At 46.9% G+C, this 19,884-nt stretch overlaps 1 protein-coding gene and 1 long non-coding RNA gene across 3 annotated transcripts; both read right to left on the bottom strand.

The window, feature by feature from the left end:
• Nucleotides 1–1,541: 1,541 nt before the first annotated feature.
• On the bottom strand, nucleotides 1,542–14,084 carry LOC118170114 (carnosine N-methyltransferase 2). 2 transcript variants are annotated; one of them, XM_035332126.1, is made up of 9 exons: nucleotides 13,963–14,084; nucleotides 13,191–13,404; nucleotides 11,034–11,095; nucleotides 9,380–9,518; nucleotides 7,600–7,652; nucleotides 4,569–4,676; nucleotides 4,326–4,456; nucleotides 3,638–3,731; nucleotides 1,542–2,629 (listed from the first exon to the last, which is right to left on the bottom strand). In XM_035332126.1, the coding sequence occupies exons 2-9, from the start codon at nucleotides 13,214–13,216 to the stop codon at nucleotides 2,274–2,276; spliced, it is 969 nt and encodes a 322-aa protein (XP_035188017.1). In that variant the 5' UTR covers nucleotides 13,217–13,404; nucleotides 13,963–14,084; the 3' UTR covers nucleotides 1,542–2,273. The 2 variants fall into 2 exon arrangements, with proteins under 2 accessions (XP_035188017.1, XP_035188018.1); XM_035332127.1 differs by lacking the exon at nucleotides 11,034–11,095 and having other exon boundaries at nucleotides 1,545–2,629; nucleotides 13,963–14,083.
• A 3,166-nt stretch (nucleotides 14,085–17,250) lies between these two features.
• Nucleotides 17,251–18,391, bottom strand: LOC118170062. The gene is made up of 2 exons (XR_004752472.1): nucleotides 17,535–18,391; nucleotides 17,251–17,432 (listed from the first exon to the last, which is right to left on the bottom strand). It is a non-coding gene; the product is annotated as an uncharacterized LOC118170062 (long non-coding RNA).
• Between the last annotated feature and the right edge of the window lie 1,493 nt (nucleotides 18,392–19,884).

Genomic DNA, 19,884 nt, shown 5'->3' with positions numbered 1-19,884 from the left:
CCAGATCCGATCTGCCGGCTGCTGCAGCCCTCTCGTGGTCACCTCAAAGACCGACCTTCTGTGTGGGAGGACGGCGTGTCTTAAAAAGCACAAGAACTAGTTCATAAATAACATATTAAAGCAATAATAAATATATAAATAAATGGAATGGACACTTAGGATAGTATTTCCTCCAGGTGTACAAGCAGGGATGCTGTTAAATGTTCAAGAATCAAAAGAAAAAATAAAGCTAAAGCATTAGGCAGCAGTGTTTTAATGGGGTGCCCTGTTTCATCTCCCTGGGCTGGCACTGAACAGCCTGCTTTGAAGTGCTCATTTTCTTTGAGCGTTTGTGCATTGATTTCCAAAGACATGAGTAAATTTTCATCTCACCGATTTTTCTGAGCATCTGCTTACTGGAAATGCACCTATCTGCTCGGGAAACTGCGTGGAGGAGTGAAAGCCTAAGTGCTGTTGGGCTGGGGAAAAACTGGGGGGGAACTTAGCAGGTAGGTGGTTCTTTGGAGCTTGAAAAGCCAGACTGATATTTGGTGTATATATTATTTTTCTTTTAATTTACCAGAGAGAAACAGAGACATTACTAACACCTGGAAATAAACCAAGGGAATTAACAGTGGAAGGAGGACATAGACAGGAGCATTGCTGACAGCCTGTCCACCAGGCCAGCCATCTAATCCCTGCCCAGTGCTGTGAGCATGCAAAGGAAGCAACTGTAGAATAAGAATGATATGGATCAAAATGGAAAGCTTGTGCATACATATGGGGTACTCTAGAGGATGTTGTCCAGTTAGGATTTATATTTTTTAGGCTGACGACAAAGAAAAAGCCAAACCAGTAGTTCTTAGAGATGAGGGTACCTTGTTCCTTCCAGAAATATGATGTTATGCTACCATTTTCCTGCTGATTTCCACTTTGTTCCTTTCTTTCCTTATTTTTTTTCCCATACAGTAGTTTCAGAGGAAATGTCTCTGAAAATCATGGGCTGACACATACCAGCTTAAGCATGAAAAATCAGTTTATGGAGCTAGGCTCTGCACCTGCAGGCATTTCCCATTGGAGATGGTGCTTCCTGCCCTGACAGCTATTTGCAATGGGGCTGGCAGTACCATGGGCCCCTTCTGCCAGTGTGCTCAGCCCAAAGTCTGCCCAGCACCATGGCCCAAAATGCAGAGTGATGTCTCCCTTTCCATCCGGCTGCCCTGGCAGCATCTCCTTCAGCCCTCTGAAAGGCTCAGTACCATGCAGAAGTAGTCTCAACTTACCTGGATGACCATCTTAAGCCCATGCATTGTATTTAAGTAATGTAGGTGCTGTGCTGCAGTCACCCATATGGGCAGGCACAGGGCATGGGCCAGGCTGCAGAAATACGAGGGTGAGCTGCAGCTCAGCTTGGCTCTTCCACATCCTCAGGGTCACCTTTCTCACTTACAGAAGCACTTAGTGTTTCCATAAAATGGTGCTTTGCATTTTTCTATTTTTAAACTGAACAACCTCTTCGCTCTTCATTTTCTCTAAGCCCACATATACAGCAAGATGTGACATTCTTTGGTTTAAAGTGGCTTTTATTTTATATGGAGAAAAACAGTAGTAAGAAAGTAACAAAATTAATACCTGCCTGAAAGACCACAGGGCAAGTACTATCCTGTAATCCAGAAATTCTCCAAACGAAAAGGTGGAAAAAAATGTAAGACATGTCTATATTGCAAGAGGCTGAGATGTTCAGGGTAGTAAATAGCTATGCTGATTTTAAATAATAATAATAATAATTGAAATAGCCTAGTGCAGAGCAGAGAGCAGCTCCAGTCAGGGTGCACTGAGGCACATGTTTGGGGCAAAGCAGCAGGGACACCTTGCTGGTTTTGTCCAGGTGCAGTGGGAAGAAACGGGTGTGTATGCAGCTGGCATGGGGGCTGTAGCCTTCTCCCGGCACCTAGTGATATGGACAGGTCTTTAGGTATGTAAACATGCCGTCTGTATGGAAAACTGGAAATCCAGTTGAGAGAGGATGCATGCCATTAAAGAAAACACCTTCCATGCAAGCTTTTAGTGAGATGCAGCTCTTTACTTTCTGGAACACGTTCTCCTAAGGTTGGACTAGATTTCCGGGGTGCAAACTTGGCCCAGTTGACCTCAATGGGACAAAGAGCTCATCCTTGATGTTGCAGGCTGCTCCAGACTGGGAACAGGAGGCTATGCCCCACTTTCCTGCATGCCCCTCTACAACCGCCTCACCCCACACTGCCCCAACTTGGCCTCTGCCGTTGGTCCGGACTCTAGGATTCAACTACGATCATACTCAGGTTGTTGCAGAAAATGACCCTCCCGTCCTTCTTGCTGCTGCATTCGGGCTGGCAGAGAGCCTCTTGCAAACGCCTCCGCAGAGCTGGTGGGGCTGTGCCCAGGAAGTTTTTCGTCCCTGTCAGGAAATCCATCATTTGGCCTCCAGCTGGGTCCCCCTCGACAAAGCACTCGGTGATATCCCAGCCCGACGAGAACTCATGGACGTGGTACTGGATGCCGAGCCTCCTCAAAACAGCTGTGATGCCATCAGAGGTGATGTAGTGGCCGCTGTCAGTTGAAGGCAAGCAGTGCCTGTACTTCTTCCACAAGCTGGCCCACCCGCTGCTGTCTGCAGAGCGGGAGGAGAGGTCAGTCCTACAACACCAAGGCAGCCCAACACCAGCCAGTGCAGCGACTGAATGGGTCTAAAATGCTTGCTGCTGGCACAGACTTGCCAGGAGCAGTGGAAGGCCTTTCCCCTCACTTAAGTCCACTCATAAAGATGGGTAAAACCACGACCACCTGCAGCCCTTCTTCCAAAACTCTCCTGTTTCAGTGAAACTCCCAGGTGACCGTTACCAGCATTGGGTTTGTCCGGACCAAAGAGTGCACACAGCTATAGCAGTGCACAGAGCCTGTGCATGCATGTTACTCCTTATGGGTCCCTTTGATAGAATAGTGCAGGCATTTTTATGCACTGAACCTCATTTTTAATATCCAAAAGCATATACCTGAAAAAGTCTGTCCTGGTTAGCAAGAGAAACAGCCCCCCCGGCAGTGCTGGAAGGAGGTTTAATGTTGAACATGGGGAAGTGTGTTTTGTCCACTATGCCATGAGTTGGGAACTCATGAATGGCACACTGTAAAAAACACTTAAAAAAAAAAAAAAAAAGTATGATGAGTTTACAAGTGCCTCTTTTTCAAAGCCCACAGCTCTGGGCAGCTCCCCTTGTCCTGCTGGGTTTTTAGCCATTGCTGTGCAAAGTGCCCCAGAGCTCAGGCTGTCTTTGCATGGTGCTCATTTCACCATGGACAAGGACTGGCTTTCCTTCAGGAGTAGCCACACTTCTCCCTAGCCAGTAATTTCACAGCAGGAGGCCTCTGCGAGGTATGGAGTCATTCATCTACTTTTCATGCAGGGACAGAGCACACACATTACATCTGCAGTCTCCTCAGACATCGGGGTCCAAGAGACTAAGCCCATGTTTGCATGCTCCCTATATAATACAAAGTTTGTTTTGTTTAACTGTGATGGAATTACTGCTACTGAAATCCTGAGGCAATTACTGGTAGCTCTCATACTTCACAGCCCTTCAAAATACCAGCAATGATGCCAAAAATGAGATGCCCCTCTTACCTGACAAAATTATGATCAGGAGTTTACCCTGGTGGTTGAGGCAGCTGTGGAAAAACTTGATGGTATTAGGAATATCTTCCACACGGTACAGCATCTGGAAGGGAGAGTTGCATGCAGCCGTTACTCCTCCTGCGTGGTGCAAGAGCCCTGCAAGGGTTTAGGCCCTCTCTATAGAGCTGGTGCTTTACACGACTTCCCAGTCGCTTCCCGCCCAGCGCCGCCCTTCAGGCCCAGCAGTGTTGTGGCTGCAAGATGTGTGCATCCCTTTAATCAGTTTTTAGGCAAGTTCTTCACTATTTTTGCTGACTTCCCACGGCCGAGGCCCCTGTGTGAGAGTGCAGATACAGATACAGATGTTCACTAATGTTTCCCTTCAATGCCATCCAAATTACTCTGATTAGGTCAAAAAACTCCAGCTTTTTGAAGTGGCAAAGCATAATTGTTGGTCTCTGCGTAATGTTTTATGCATCTGTCCGACAGTCCAGTTTTACTACCCACCATACGTAGTTAAACCAGTGAAAAACAGAGACCAAAACATGGGGGGATCAGGAATGAGGTTTAGTATTTGTACAGCTGCTGCAGAAGCTATTGCTTGCTGGAGAACTGTGTTCATCCCCGGTCCCCCCAGCATCCAGCAGAAAGTAGTGTTGAAATGTAATACTCCTATATTAAAAAAATACTTCCTCACCTGAATCATATGTATGAAGTCAAATTTCTTGTTTATGCATTTCTCTTTCACTTGTTGTTCATACTCAGAAGAAGTGAGCTGGTGCCAAATAAAGGAGACACCCTGCAGATCTGGAGCTTGATTAACTAGCTCTGTTTAAAAAGTAGAAGAAAAAAAAAATCACAGAACAGCAGAACAAATCATCGTACAAATCAACAGTTCTGTCTGTACCCCAGGCAGTGGAGGTGGCCCAAAGAGCCTCACCTTTGTAAGCAGCCACATGCTGGGGGTTGGGCTCTACAATTTCGTTGTTAATAAGGACCCCTGGATGTGCAGCCTGCAGGATCCTGAGCATTTTCAAATCCTGTTCACCTATTCAATAAACACAAAATCATTATTTAAAAAAAACACACGAATGGTGATGAAAGGATGCCAGTGTGCCTGCTGCCCAGAAATCCCCAAAGCAGAAGTGAGGTACTTTCTACCTTGCATGGTGGCATCTCAGACAGGAACAGCCTTATCACGATGTCTAACTGCTCAAGTTAACATATACCCAGAGATAAGACTAAGAACAAAGACGAGATAAGCAACTGAGCAGAAACCTACTGATGGCAATACTCTGGGTCATGGGAGAAACAGGTAGAAATAATCAAAGATCAATGTCTGAAAAAAAACAGGAATCATTAGTTTTCAAGAAAAACACAGTTTTGGGGGGGCAGGGAGGGATTCAGCAGAGCTATGCAGCTTTGCCATTGCCACTGCCCCAGAGAGGTGGTGGCTGCTTTGCCTCAGGTGTGACACTGCTTGGAGAGCTGGGGGCCTGCAAAGGGTCTGTCCTTTCTGGACCAGGCCACATGGTGCCAGCTCTAGGAACCCATTACCCAGTTGTTACCTTGGAGCTGCAAATATTCACTTATCTGCGGCTTGAGCATCATGTAGGTGCCCTGCATTTGGAGCTATTGGTGCCCTCTGTCACAGTCTGAGCTCTGGGGGAGCAAGCCTCAGTCTGTCTTTCTGTCCTAGAAAATAACCAGCCCCTTTTGAGGTGATGCAGGTCACCCTTGTTCTCTATCAGGAAGGCTGTGATGCACCAAGTGTACAAAGTCCACCTGGTTTGTTTGGGACTATGGAAATAAACAACAGAGCCTTGAGTGGGTCACTGCGAGGATCCTGCCTGTAGCTGATGGCGGGGCCTAAAAATAGTCCTGCCCACGAAAATGTCACACACACAGGGCTTGACATGAGATACTGCATCTTCTCTAGCCTTTTAGTGGATGGACATGCTATGAGAAAAGCTGTCGTCTTTGACACGTGTTACATTAAACAGAATTCAAGGAGGGAAATACCAGCCATGCCGGCACTGCACTGACATCCAAGGAAGGACATGTCTTTTGAAATTGGAGAAAGGTACCCAGCACCCCTGAGACACGTGGCAGCAGCAGTGCAGGGCTGGCCAGAGGCACAAGGAAAGAGGCTGAGGCTGCATCCATTGAAGGCAGTTTCGTTGCTGGCACTGGTGTTACAGGAGAGCTGGGGCAGAGGAGTTCCTACTCTGAAACTCTGTATTTCGCTGTGTGTTTTTGCTAATGCACTGGCAAGGGCATTATCACCTGCTAATTCAAAGACTGGATTAGGGAACTTTACAAAGTTAAAAAAACAAAACAAACAAACAAAAAAGAACACATCACTTTTAAAATACCCTTTTGCTGCTGAAATACACTTCTGCCACCATCAGAGGCTCCAGGGCATGGGAAAGCAAGGCTCTGGCACTACCAGCAGGCATTTAGGACTGGAAATTGATTCAACCACTTGCTAAGGATCTTCCTTGAATGAATGGTTACATAAAAATCTTTTTTTTTTTCATTTTCTTTCTTTGCATGGTCACCACCCTCCTACAGGTTGAATGTTTTTGTTGGTAGAGGCAGATAGGAGCTGCTGGCTTGAAGTTGAAGCAAAGATGCTGACACCTTGAAATTCTGTGGGTAAGACAACCATTTCACACACTCTGTGAGGTCAAAAAGGACATTCCCAAGATCTCCCCACAAAAGAAAGGAAAGACGGGGCTCAGAAGGTGCAATAAAATGCAATGTTCCCTGGGGATTCACCATGTGACGCTGCTCAGGTTTCCCCATCCAGGCTCATGTGCCTCCTGCAGAAAACCAGGGAAGCTGAGAGCAACAACCCTTCAGCACGAACCACATCGGGGCCCTGCTGAATTGGGGGCGCAGCCCCACTGCAGCCACAGCCCCCCCCAGTCACTCGCTGGGAGCTGACAGCCGAGTTGCTTGCACCAGCCGTGGGGAACAAGGGCTGAATGAGCAAGTGTGGCCAGGATCAAGCAGCAGCCTTTCAGGATGCAGAGCGGGTCACAATCCCCATTAATAGTTCAGTCGACTAAACTGATTTTGGCCGTGTGAAACCAGAGTCCGAGCCCGAGAAGGTCAGGGATCACACATGACCTTTTGCTTGGTGCCACGCTGGCTCACTCCCGTGCAGCACGCACAAGTTTGGCTCAGGCAGCCTCGGCACGCTGCAGGGTGTGAGCCTGTGCCCCTGCCAGCCTGCCTTAGGGTTTTTCTTTCCCATTGAAACTTCTTCTGAAGAGGAAATAAGGAAGAATGAGGGCAGTGTAAAGGGTTCTCCTTTCCCCTGCGCTTTCTTGGAGTCAAATAGAATTTCGGTTTTATATTACTTAATGAGAACTGAGTGTAATTGAGAACTGAATGATTCCTTCCTCCTCACTCTCTTATATGCTCCAACATATTCCCAGCTGGAGAAAACAATCACTGCTATTTTTCTCTTACTCGGGAAAACAATTGAAAAGAGTGAGGAAAAAATATTTCAATAAAAAGTATTAACACTTATAATTCAGTTGAAAAGACTTTTTAAAGCAAAATCACAGACTGACAAATCAAACTGCTATTTCTTTTCTCTATTTTGTATTTTCTCCCAGTTTCCCTAGGAGCAAAGCTGCATGCTTTTAAAGCAATAATAACAAAGAACACATCTTGAAGAAGCTGGTGAAGCCCTGTGCTAATGGTCGAGTCCAACTTGTGTTCATCTCTGCTGGTTGTGCACCACCTGCAGCCAAACACAGCCTTTGCTCTCCTACCTAACCCCTTTGCTTCTAGACATATATAGTCATGAGAGAGTCATCAAGAGGAAGGTATTTCCATGAGGAATACTGTTATTAATGCTTGAGTAATTCTCCCCACTGCCCAGAACCTGGGTAGAGCTTTCCCTTACCCCCAGGACCCCCGTTCCCCAACACCAGCTGTGCTGTTCAGCTCCTTACCGGTGCCGCTCCCCACGCCCAGAACATTTATCGTCGATTTTCCATTGCCGAGGCTGAAATTACAAGTACACGTTACTCAACCACACTGCGTCACACAACTCTGTGTTTTAATTCTAATATCCTGGATGCCACATCGGCCCAGGAATTTTACTGAGACGTGCCACATGAATTGAGATGAAAATTCAAGCATCCCTGTGGAGCCCAGCTATAACTTATTTTTGGCAGGATCTGGCCCTGTGTAAGCAGGCTCATATTTAAAAGTACAGTAGGCAGCTGGATATAGTGTTTCTCTTCCCTTGCCAGAGTTTTCTTCAAGCTGTGGCTGGCACCATGCAAAATAGCCTCGAGAGAACCTGGGGTGCGGGGTTCTCTTTGCAGGGAGTGAGGATGTGCTTGGCCAGGGCTGCGGGAAAAAGATGAGCCAGGGCAAACGTCTTTGTCCTCAGAAGACAAGTCTGGTTTTCTGACATGGGCTATAAATGCTCAGAAAAAAAATATCAAAAGTTGGGCTATCCAGATGACTGTAAATACTCTCTTTTCAGTATGCACCTTGGCTTGAAATTGGGAGCAAAGGTCAGAATCTTCAATAATTTTTACCTTAGAAAAACTACTTCAGATCCAAAAATAAAAAATCATGAGGTTATTGGAGGTGTGTTTCATAACAGCGTGGCTAAAGGATAAGCTTCCTGGGATCGAGGCTGCTTGCTGCTCTACATGGAAGTACTTTATGGCCCTTTTCTACCCTCAGGCATGGCCTGTGCAGAGGGACAGAGTTTCATGATTCAAAAGAGGGGAGAGAATAGGAAATCCTGCAGGCTGTGAGCAAGTCAGGGAGCCTTGGCCCTAGTGAGGGCTGGAGGTGTATTGTTCCTGGATTAAAGATGTTGCAGATGGAAGATGGAAGCTCAGTCCAACCCCAGATTAGAATGCTACTTAGCTGCAATGTTTTGTATTGGTCCAGCAAACAGAATTGTTTAAAACTGACATAAAGAGATGCTGCATTTCAATTTTCCCCAAACAATTTCTTTCTTTATTATTGCTTCTATTACTTTAGATAGATAGCTAGGCAGACAGACAGATACAGATATAAACATCTGAAGTTACCTGCCTAAGTGTTTTTCTCAAAGGAGAATACACTTTCTACAACATCCAAAAATTATCCAGACTTTAAAGACTTTTCCTGTGGTTTGGATCTAGCGTGTTCTAAAACTATCTGCAGTCACACAGGCTTAATATGTTACATCAGTACTTCACAAAAACTGATTATCATTTGGTACTTAAGCAATGCAAATCGACTTAGGATAGAAATAAGGAGGTCTTAGGGGATTGAGAAAAGCAAGAATTAGTCACTAGAATAGAATTAGAGATGTGTTTCTGTTTGGACTGATGTGTGATGAAGTCCCAAAAGCAGGCATAGAGTACAAGAGGGAGCTTTCTTTTGAATAAAAAAAAAAAAAAGGAGGGGGAGAAAAAAAAATCCAAAAATTGTTAATCCTTTGAAAATCAGCTAATGAAAGCAGATGGACATGAAAATAAGGTCTTGATTCTTTCCCTAACATAAGCTGAGAAGCAACACAATGCAATTAATTGAAATTGCATGTATACTTGAGACATTAAACAGAATATCCTAAAGACCACTATTAAGGGGCTTAAAACTGAAAAGCACTAAAAGTTCATTCACGCCCCAGAAGACCCTTAAACATGCTTGCTGACCCTTATACGTAGGTTGCCCTCCCCGGATAACAGATGGCTTTCACACCTCGGTGGATGCGCTCCTTACCCTGCCATGATGCGAGGCATTTCTTCCTTGTTGAACTCATCCATGCACTGGTGCTCCGTTGAATGATCCAAAAATGACTTAAAAGCCTCTACATACTCCTCAGCTGTGAGACTTCTCATGGAGGGGACCACATATAGCTCTTGAGAAACAAATAGGAATTGTGTGTTAGTGACTTCCAGGCAAATGAAGGATCGAAGCACTTACCTTGTGGAAGAAACCAAACCAAACCCAGCCCAACCCAACAGAAGCCAGAGATTCGGGAAGACAGAGGACACAGAGCCCAGGAGCCATCCATGCAAGCGGGCTCACACGAAAACTTTCTGTGTGTTGACAATAAAGGTGTGAAAAATATTCTTTGAAGCCCTTCGACACCAGTATATTTGTTAAGTCACCATCAGTACTGCAGGTTGCCCTGAGGAAAATGGCCCCATTATTTCCTGAAGATGCATAGCTAGATACTACTTGATTTGCAGACAGGGAAGTGACTGAAGTATTAAAGGTAAGAAGGAGAAGGCAATTGCTCAGCAGGTCCCGACCTGGAAGGGCTGTGGCTCTTGCACATGCTGGACAGCGTAAATGAAACCGCCAGCTGCTGGCACACTTGCTATTGGGGTGATGCAACACAAAAACACACACCTGCAGCTGAAGCAAAAATAGTTAACGCCGTGCGCCTCATTTCCGCCTCTCGTTGGCGTGGGACCGCAGTGCTCTGCTGGGTAAGTGAATTCCCTGCTGGAAGTTTCAGCTCGTGGCCATGAGGGCAGATGGCAGCGTTTCAGCTGAATGGGCTCATGCTCAAGTGCAGGCCACCAAGACTAAGATTTGCAGCTCTGAACAAAGGCAACTCAAGAAGATGGAGGCAATTATTGCAAAAACACACTTCCTTGCTGTCTTGTCCTAACGACGGTGCTCCTGCTAGGGCACAAGCTCTGGCCAGCTGCTTGGGTCTGAGGAGCAATGCTCAGACTAGGACTTAAGGCTCACCAGAATTTGCCATTCAGTTGAGTGCTGTCTCTGGGGGCTGTCTCAGAGAGAAAACTGCAGTAGGGGTGCAGTGGTAGTGCCAGCCTCAACATCTGAGATCGGCGTTGAATAGGTAGTATTCAGAAGAAAACAAACAAACAAACAAACAAACAAAAAACCACTTTTCCTCCTAAACAAAATGAGAATGAAGGACAAGACAGGATTCAGCAGAGCGTCTTTATCCTCATTTTTGCCTTTTGAAGAGTTGCTTATTGAAATTCTGCTTCTAGTTGCTACTGATAAAAAAAAATAATAATTACATGTCATACAGGACTGTGTAATCTTAACTGGACGCCTATGCTCTTTCCCAAACCGCATGTCCTTGACTGCTGTGTTTCTGCAAAGTATGAATGGTGATCCACTGTCTAGCCCTGTCGGAGGAAAAGGTATCAATATCTAGCCTCAGCACTTTGAACTATACCCTAACATATATTGGACATCCCCTGAACCATATTCGGTGTAGCATCCTGGGTATTCTTGTTTGTTTGTTTTTTTAACAACTTCCAACTCTGTTTCCGAAACAATTAAGCTATATTTGTAGTGATAGCAAGTGGAGTGGTATTTTACTTTAATCTCCTTTTTGGTTTTTGTTTTTGTTGTGTTTTTTTTTTTTTTTTTTTCTCCCAAATACCTGAATTATCGTGTGGAGCTGCCAGAATCTCTGCTTCAAAGTTCATGCTGGGGAACCTATTCCTGTAAGGAAAGTATAGCACTTCGGTTATTTGAAGAACCTGTACGCTTTTATGAAGCTGCATTGAAAATGCAGAACAAATGGAAGATACTCCAGGACAAGTTGTTCTTGCTCAATAATCAATAGTGTTTGTGTTCTTTTGCTACAATAAAGTCAGAACTTCTTGGTTAGCTGATCACCCAGAAGTGTCACCGATGGAGTGGCCACCTGCACCACTGCTTGTCTGAGATGTGCCATGGAAGCTTTTTCTCCCTCTGAAGAATCATTAACCAGTCAATACAGTGGAAGGCATTAGATTAACTGATATTACACACTCTGTGAAGCCTTTAATCATGAATGGAGTAGAAGAAATAACAGTGATATTAGGCAAAGGCTATAGTGAGCTTCAGCATCTGAAGTGCATTGATTGGCCCAATGTTTCAGTGTTTGTTTTGCTTTTGTTTTTTAACTTCAGTTTTTCCTGGATGCAAATGTTACTTGGGTGAATATTAGAAGACATAGGATTCAAAGGGCAAAAGGCAAAGAAGTCATTGTAGCATTACTATTTTCATTCAGGTAATGTTTTCATTCTTAATACAGTTTTTTTGGTTTTGTGTGTGTGTATGTAAAGATTTCCAGCAATGAAGTCACATCTTCATTTCCCTATGATAATGTGCCACATCTATGAAATAGGGATGAGACATAATTTCAGGAAGGTGTGAAATGAAATTGAAGACCTCATTTCTAGAAAGAAAGTTCTGGCATGAAGCTACCTATGGAAAGTCATCTTCTACTTAACTCCATTTCAATATGGAGAAGTGCAATGAGATTTAGGAGTGATATTCCTGTGTAACCTCAGTTTAGCCATATTGCTGCTCCCAAAGCTTTGTCATTACAAAATGCTTCATGACAAACAGCCTGCAAAAGCTGTAAGCAGTCCTCAACTACCCTCTGCCAGGGAAAAGCTCTCACATGAATAGGACAAACCATGAGGTGGAAAAGAAAAATTGAAGTCTTGTAGTGGAGGCTTTGAACCACAAATATACAATGACTGTGCTAGCAGGAGCATGGAAGTGGGCGTGTGTGCAAATAATGCACTGCTTTGGTAAATGAAGGAAAGAAGAGACTAAGGTGTCCCAGAACACTTGGTGGGGCAGTGCCAGGGTCCTTCAAGAACAGTCCATTTCATGAGTTCATGGCCAAAATCCTGTAGAAAGAGCTCCCCTGACTCCCATGAGGCAGATCAAGGGTCTCAGTTTTACCATTTTGAACTTAAAACTCCTAGAAAAAGCCCTGCAAAAGTTCAGCAGTAATGAGCCTGAACTCAGCCTCCAACCATGAGCTCCATCTTGGCTGCAGGCCAGTCCCTCAAATTTCCACTCGACCCTCTGACCTCATCCATCTCTGCCTGTCAAAAGAGAGGACTATTTTTCCCTCTCTGCTGGCTGAACCAATCAAGATGGTTTTCAGAATAAATCTCCCACTAAAATGCTGAGAGGTGGCATGGTACCCCCTGCACAGAGATGTTTGGGGGACACGTACTCCATTTCTGACCGGTCAAATGTTTCCAGCCATCCCAGGAGACCTGCCAGGTGGCCTGGACAGACTGTGCAGCACAAGTATTCACCAAGAAGGATGATGCCAAGTTAATTCTCCCACTGAGGTTTTCGGTGTTTTTCCCTGGGCAGGGTTTCTAAAACTGCTTAATTCTTGTTGCTGGGAAGGTGAAACAGGCTTACTTATCACTGGGAACAAATGGACATTCTCTAACATCCAGATTAACAATAGAACTGACCGTAACAATTTGGGCTGGAGCTGCCCATTCTACGGCTAGTCCAGGACTCTGAAACCCACCGGGAGCACTGAGCACGGCAGCCAAAGGCTCCCTCTGGCAGCAGCATCGGCAGAGGCACAAGAAGCCTCCTGCTCCTGCCTCCCTGGAGGCTGACTGAAACCCCGAACCATGAGTCCAGAATCTCTCTAATTCCATCACCCCTAAACACACAGAATCTCTCCACAAAGCCCCCATCCCTCCCAGGACATGGGCACACATGCTTTCATTCCCAAATCACACATGTCCCCATGTTGCACGGGGACGCCCTTCCCAAACCCACATACCTCTTCATCTCGGGGGCCGGCTCCATGGCTGGGGCTGGTGCTGGGGTCTCCCCTCCACCTGGCTGCGTGTGTGTGGTGGCAGCACCGCGTGTGGGTGCCCAGGTGCGGGTGGAGGCCAGCGAGGCTCCTAGGTGAGCATTGCCACCGGTGTCCTGCTCTGCGCCAGCCGCTCGCTCAGCCCGCGGGGACGCTGGCGGTGGCTCCTTGCCGGCACCTGTTGGGACAGACAGCGTCACTTGAGTGAAAATGGGAAACCTGAGCCCCGTGCGAGCGGTGACGTCCCTGGCACCGTCCTCGCTCACAGGGGATGACAGGGGAAACGCTTTGGCAAGGAGCTGTGCTGTTTTTAAGGGGGGGAAGGGGACAGATTGAGGCCTTTACAACTTGAGTGGAAGTGGCTGAGGGACGTCAGCCACCACCAGGCAGACCTGAGGGCTATTTTTTGCACTTTTTAATTTTCTTTGAACTCTGCCTCTCCTTCATGCTGGTTGCCCCTGCCCTGCCATGCCTCCCAATGCCAGCCCCAGAGAGGGGGCACAGGGCAGGAGCGGGGACATGGGGACATGGGGACATGGGGAGGGGATGCTGGGTGGCCGGGGGACTGCAAGCACAGCTTGCTTCTGCCTGGCTTGCTGAACCACAAGACCCTCTCCCTGAGCTAATAGCAGAAGGCATGTAAATCCTGCTCCCTTTCTCAGCATTCACCCCAGAAGCCCTGCCTGCCCCTCCCTGAGGCGCTGCGCTCAGCAGGCCGGGCACCCCACAGCCTTACCTTCCCGAAGCAACAGCGAACTGTGGAGAAACCTCCAGCGTCTGGGAGCTGCAAGGTGCTCGAAAAGCTCCGTGTGGGCTCGCTGGAGGCTAATCCGCCCCCTGCCCGCCCCATCACCCCCCAGCCCGCCGCCGAGCTGCCGGCATTAGTGCACAGCAGCGGCCTTTGTTCCGCGGCACGAGGGACAAGGGCGCCTTGTGCACAGCCCTGCTGCGCCGCCAGCCCTCAGAGGAGACAGCTCTGGGGGCTGGACCCTTGGCACGCTGTGCTTTTGGGTGTTTTGGCAAGCCTCTGACTAAATCCGTGCTGAACTGCGTGTTTCGTGCAAGTAGAAAGGTTGGGGTTTGGACTCTGAGGGTTGCAGGAGGATGGTGACTAAAGCTAAGGCCAGCCTGCTGGCAAAACAAAGCAGCACTGTTTCCCTGCAGGCTGCAGCCAGTGTGGGAGCTGCTGGCCCTGCAGGAACAGGTCAGCCACTGCTCCTTAGGATTTGGTATCACCCACAGTGTGCCATGCCCCTTCAATGTCCCCTTTTCCATCAGCCTGTGGAGACGAGCCCCAGACCCGTGCCTCCAATTATCTGCATCTGGTTACTTGGAAACCCACGACTGGTTTGCCACGACACGTCACCCAGGCTGAGGCTGGGCTCACGGCATGGCTTGTTGAGCCACTGGCCCGAGGCGGGATGCTCCAGGGACTCACCCCACCTCCGAGCTGCAGCTTCAGATTCAACTGGGATGCGATGGGACAGGCGGCTGGGGATGCAGGCAGCACAGTTCGGGCACATGTGCCTCATGTCCCTGCCTCTGGTGCCACTGCAGCTTGTGAATTCAGTTTGGGGCTGACCGCTGTTAGAAAACAGGGCTTAGGTAATGTGTGCTTTGTTCTGCTCCAGGTCAAGCGCATACAGTCTGGATTGCACTGTTCCCTGGAAAAGGTGCTGGGCAACAGCTCTACCCAGAAAAAAAAGACGCATTTTTGAAATCCCAGTTTTCTATGCCCTCTTGCGTCCCAAACATTCCCACCTGGGATTTTTTGGTATTCTGTTGTTGTTATTGTTTAGAACTGTGAAGATTTTAAAAAGATCATAATCTGGCCAATTTCACTTTGGTGAGTACATGGAATTTCAATGAATTTATCTTCTAACATTTGGCAGCAATCAGCTTTTAGGATGATGAATGTCAGGAAGGCTCTCAGCATTTTTACAGAGCTCCTCATGGTATTTTTAGCCTATTTTTAAAAATGTCTTAACTCTGGAACAATTGACTAAGGTCCATGTAAATGCAGCTTTTATTTTATTATGAGAAGAGCTCTTTTCCTCCTTAGCATTTTTTTTTAATGGAAGTGTTTTCATCAGGTAGACATTTTCTGTTTTCTAGACAAAATTTCTAAGGTAAACCCAGCAGTTTTTATATTCTCCTAAGTGAAGGTGCACACGTGTTATTCTACATTAGGCAAGATCTGGTGCAGAGTAAGATAACTAGCAACTCTGTACTTAATGACAAGATTTCTCATTACGGAATAAGTTTTATTTTGCATTAATCCTATTAAATATTTAACAGATTCCAGGTAGAATCAAATCTTGGAGCTTAAAATGCAGTATATGTGTGTGCAGATTTTTTCCTGTAGGGAAAAGAATATGACTTCTGATAAACACTGAAAAAGCAAAAGAAGTACTGGTTGTAAGAGGCAGTTATCATAATCCAGCTGGGCCCTTGGGGCAGTACAGAGCCCTGAGCTTAAGCAAGAACCCATCAGGTTCTGGGTGAGTTAAAACCTACATTTATGGGAGCTACCCAAACTGGATTTAAACCTCGATTAGGACCACAGTTAGATTTCAGTTTCAGTGTTTCCTTTGTTCAAGGAAACATAAACATATCTCAATGCCCCTGTTGGTTGCTCTGGATATTAAACACATGTTCTCAATTTACATTGCTTCTCTCATTTTCATGGAAAAAAGCCTGGATGGGGTAAATCCCCATAATATATTTTAACACACAGCAGCAGCGTGTCCTGGTCCCTGCACTGCAGTGGTGACCACCCATGTGATGCTTACAGAAGAGGCAGGGAGCATTGTACTGGGAGACCAGTAGCATGTGCCCATGCAGGATGGGAAGAGGAGACACCCTTGTGCCTGCCCTGGCTTTTGCAGAAGGAGCCGCAGGGCATTCCTCCCAGTGCCCCTTTTCTGGAGGAAAACAAACCCATCCATTTGCAGGCAGCCGCTGGGGCTTGCTTCGGAGAAGTGCCTGCCCCAGTGGCATTTCATTTCAATCTATCTCCCCCAAAACTGAAGCTTCTAGGTCTGGAGATCAATTTTTTTTCTAACACAGCCCTTCCTGTCTTTTCATTAAAGTCTGGCTTGCTGGTGCAGTTCTTCCAGAGCTTTTAAAAAACCTTTTTTCAGACTATTTGACTAGAGGTCATATCTCATGTAGCTGTAATTATAGAGCTAAGGCAAGGGCAGAGGGGGAGTCTAATGTGACCGCCTCCAAAAAGGATATTTGATTCAAGGTGAAGACCAGCTTTTGCTCTACAGACCATAAAGCATTTAAAAAATATATCTCTGAGAGCAGAGACAGTCATGGTGAAGTGTGCCTTTTACCCTCAGTAGCTCACAGGTCTTCAACGGGGAAAATACGCTCAGAATTTCAATTTCCACAGCTATACTTGTGCTGCTGCCAGCCCAGAGCAGCTGGAGACTGGGGAAGGGGCTGGGACCTGCCCACAGCACTTCATCGGCAGGATTCAACACATCTGACATACAGTACCCCAAAGCAGGCTGTTTTCAAACACTTGTGTACAGAAGTATAAAGGCTTGCCAATGGAAGAGCTCTTGGCCCTGTTTCAAAGTCAGCTGTGCAAAAGGTAAGGCCGTGGAGACCGAGCCTTGAGAACCGCTCCTTGAGCAGGGTTTCTGGTTCAAGAGACCCTGAAAATAAGGTACGTTTATGGGAAGTTGGAGCTTTTATAGCTGTATCACAGAAATACAACGCATCTAGGTGCTTTGTCTCAGCCCAGCATTTCTGATACAGGTATAGCAAAGTGCTTCTCCATCATTTGCCAGGTTGCAAGACATTAACAAGCAGGGGAGAAAGTGTCCCCACAAAATGACCTGTGGGCGCTGGATTTACTTATTTTGCCGAACACAGCGACCTGCAGCCACTAGATGGTGATGCAAGGACACTTTTCTGCTCTTCTTCTTCCCCTCAGCTCTCCGTTGGTAGTGCTTGAGGCGGCCCTTCCCAGTAACGCGGGCTGCTGTGGTCTTTGCTTTTTCTCCTTAGGCACTGACGGGGGTCATTTGGAAACATATCACTTGCTGACTTCCCATCCAGCGTAAAGCAGGCCGCAGGCAACAGTTGCGACGCGATTACTGCTGGCAGAGTATTTTTCTCTGCGTCACGGCTCAGCACCGGGAAGGGCAAAGGACTTGGCTTTCAGTTGGCGGATTAGCCTTCTTTTATAGGCTGTGGAAAGGAAAAGTACTTTATATTGAACACAGTGGGGAAAAAAAAGGGTTGTCAGGAAAGAGGTAATCTCTGAAAATGGTCATAGTTCGGAACATTTACCATGGAAAAAAGGAGATTTTCGTCAGGCTCAGCAGTCAAATCTCCAGGCAATTTTTTCCTCCTCCTGTGAGACTGGCGTTTGCCCTATGAATAAGAGAAACATGGTCAGAAAGACTGGTTTGGCAGTGGCACAGGCAGGGTTAGCCCTTGTCCGTAGGGCACATTTGGGATATGGGGACACACAGTGCACAAGGGCCCGTACATGCACCAGCCCTGGCCTTGGGCTGCTGCACCGAGCACCCAGCACTGGGATGTTGGAGCTCTTGTTAATTCCCAGCTCCCAGAGTCAAAATAATGGGAAAAAGCTCTCCTAGCATGTTTTTAATGGTAAATTTCCAGCCTCTGGGGGATGGTGGGGCACCCTAAAGACACCTCATAAAATCCTGGGACCACAGAAAAGCTCATGTTGGAAGGGACCTCAGGAATCACCCGGCTGCTTTGAAAGAAGTCCAGGCACAGGTTCATTTAAAGGCAATTTCATGAAATCTTTCAGCAGCTGGTGAGTAGGGAAAGGGGAAGGGGAGTCAGAGTGCCTCAGGCTGAAAAATCAGCTCCGACAGGGAGTCTGAGAGAAAAGGCTTTGGTAAGTACCCTAAAAGCAAAATAATCTTGTATCAGAATGATAAATCTAGAAGACCGGGAGAAGCATTCACATATTTAAGTGACGAACTGTCCTTCTTACCCACTATGCCTAAAGCACGCAGATAAAGCCATCAGTTCATGATTTCAGAACTGGGGGGCAGAAGGAGAGGAAACTGCTTAGTGTTTCAAATTGCTTCTCCGTGAGCTGCTAAGAATTGATTGCTAGGTTCCATTAAAGAGAAAGAGAAGTGCTGCTGCTTTTCCGGGGCTCCCCACTGCCCCACACCACCCCCATCCCATCCCATCTCATGGGTGCTGTAGGCGAGTCCTGCCTGGAGCTGCCTGCAGCTCCAGCAGGGACTGCAGCAGCCACACGGTTTTCCTCTGTGTCCCCCCGCCCCCCCCACTGCTTAGCAGTCTCCTCATGGTGACAACAAAATGTCTGTTTTCCAGGAAACCATTTGAGCGTTATGGATTAGCCATGGTAGGCACTCGCAGACCTCCATAAAGCAGGTTGACACGCTCTCCGGTGTATTACTAACTCGGCTGAAAAATTGATCAAAACTGATAGAGTTGCAGGGCCCTGAGTCCCTTTACAATCTGCCGCTGTGCTGCTCGGCTCTGGCAGAAGCAGCACAGCCAAACTGGGTGGAAACTCCTGCCTTTATGCGCCTTAATCCTGCCCTTGGCTCTGCACCACAGCAAGCACTGTGGTCCCAAGCACTGTGGCCATGTGCAGGATGTGCCCCAACAACCGCTGCTCCTCCTGGAGCCAAGCTCCCCATGGCTCCTTAGGAGAGGCTGTGTGAATTTCAGAAATGTCTGAGAAACTTTCAGCTGTGGGAGTAGGCTTCCTGGAGGATATCCCTGCAGCACTGGAGCTGCAAGCCCCCGGCAAAATACTTTTTCTTTTCCTCCCTGCCTCCTGATGGCTCCCCTTTTGCTACCTGGGATTATTGGTTTCTGGGAGCAGAGTCTCTGTTTTGTGGGGTATCTGTGCTTTACTTAATCTCCAGACTTACTGCTCTTTGGGAAGGCAGACAGATACCCATTCCCCAGACACCACCTATGTTCCAGTCCTACCAAAACTCCTCCTGCTCCTATGTGCTACTTACAATTTGATTTTCACTGGAATCCCAAGTAAAGACTGAAAAGACTGGCTTAAAGAGCCTCCAAATGAGGTGGCAAGGATACAGAGGATATTATGGTAACCTACAATGGATCAGAAGTGGAAGAGATAACAGAGTTGAAGAGGCACTCACTGCCAGTCCTAACACTAAGCATGCAACCAGAGCCAAAATGGTCTTCTGTGCTCACTCTCTGGTGCTCTTTGTACTCATGGTACAGCTTAGAGACTTCAGCAATGTTGTTTAAACATATCTTTGAAGCAATGTCAAACTATTAATATTTTATATACTTATTAGAGGCAAAAAATGCCTTTGTGGGCACAGATGCAACAACAAGCCATGATGTCCTGCCCCCCTCTCTATATCCTTGCTCTCCCCCCCAACCGCAAAACCTGATTTCCTTTTCCCCAAGCAGTTTTTGAGCTAATTCCCCCAGCAGAGGCATGAATGCTGAGCCAGTTGGTGGGGTAGAGCCTAGGCAGGTGTGACAGAGCACAGCAGGACCAGCACCAAACGTCTCAGGAAAATCTGCTCAGCTTTGGCACCTGCTCCTCCTTAAATAATACATATGTGGGTGAGCTTTCCTATAGTGAAGATGTTTTTCCATCTCAATTTCTAGTATCAGGTATAATGAGGAAAAT

The sequence above is a fragment of the Oxyura jamaicensis genome, chromosome 7, assembly GCF_011077185.1.
Source record: "Oxyura jamaicensis isolate SHBP4307 breed ruddy duck chromosome 7, BPBGC_Ojam_1.0, whole genome shotgun sequence".
Taxonomy (NCBI): Eukaryota; Metazoa; Chordata; class Aves; order Anseriformes; family Anatidae; genus Oxyura; species Oxyura jamaicensis.
This window is presented reverse-complemented; position numbering and strand designations above follow the sequence as displayed.

Coding starts and splice junctions, on each gene's coding strand:
- LOC118170114 (XM_035332126.1), bottom strand. CDS start 13,216: ATGGAGCCGGCCCCCGAGATGAAGAG. Junction 9,519..11,033: donor AGCTCCACACGATAATTCAG/GTATTTGGGAGA, acceptor TTGTTTCTCAAG/AGCTATATGTGGTCCCCTCC. Junction 2,630..3,637: donor CCTGATCATAATTTTGTCAG/GTAAGAGGGGCA, acceptor CCCGCTCTGCAG/ACAGCAGCGGGTGGGCCAGC.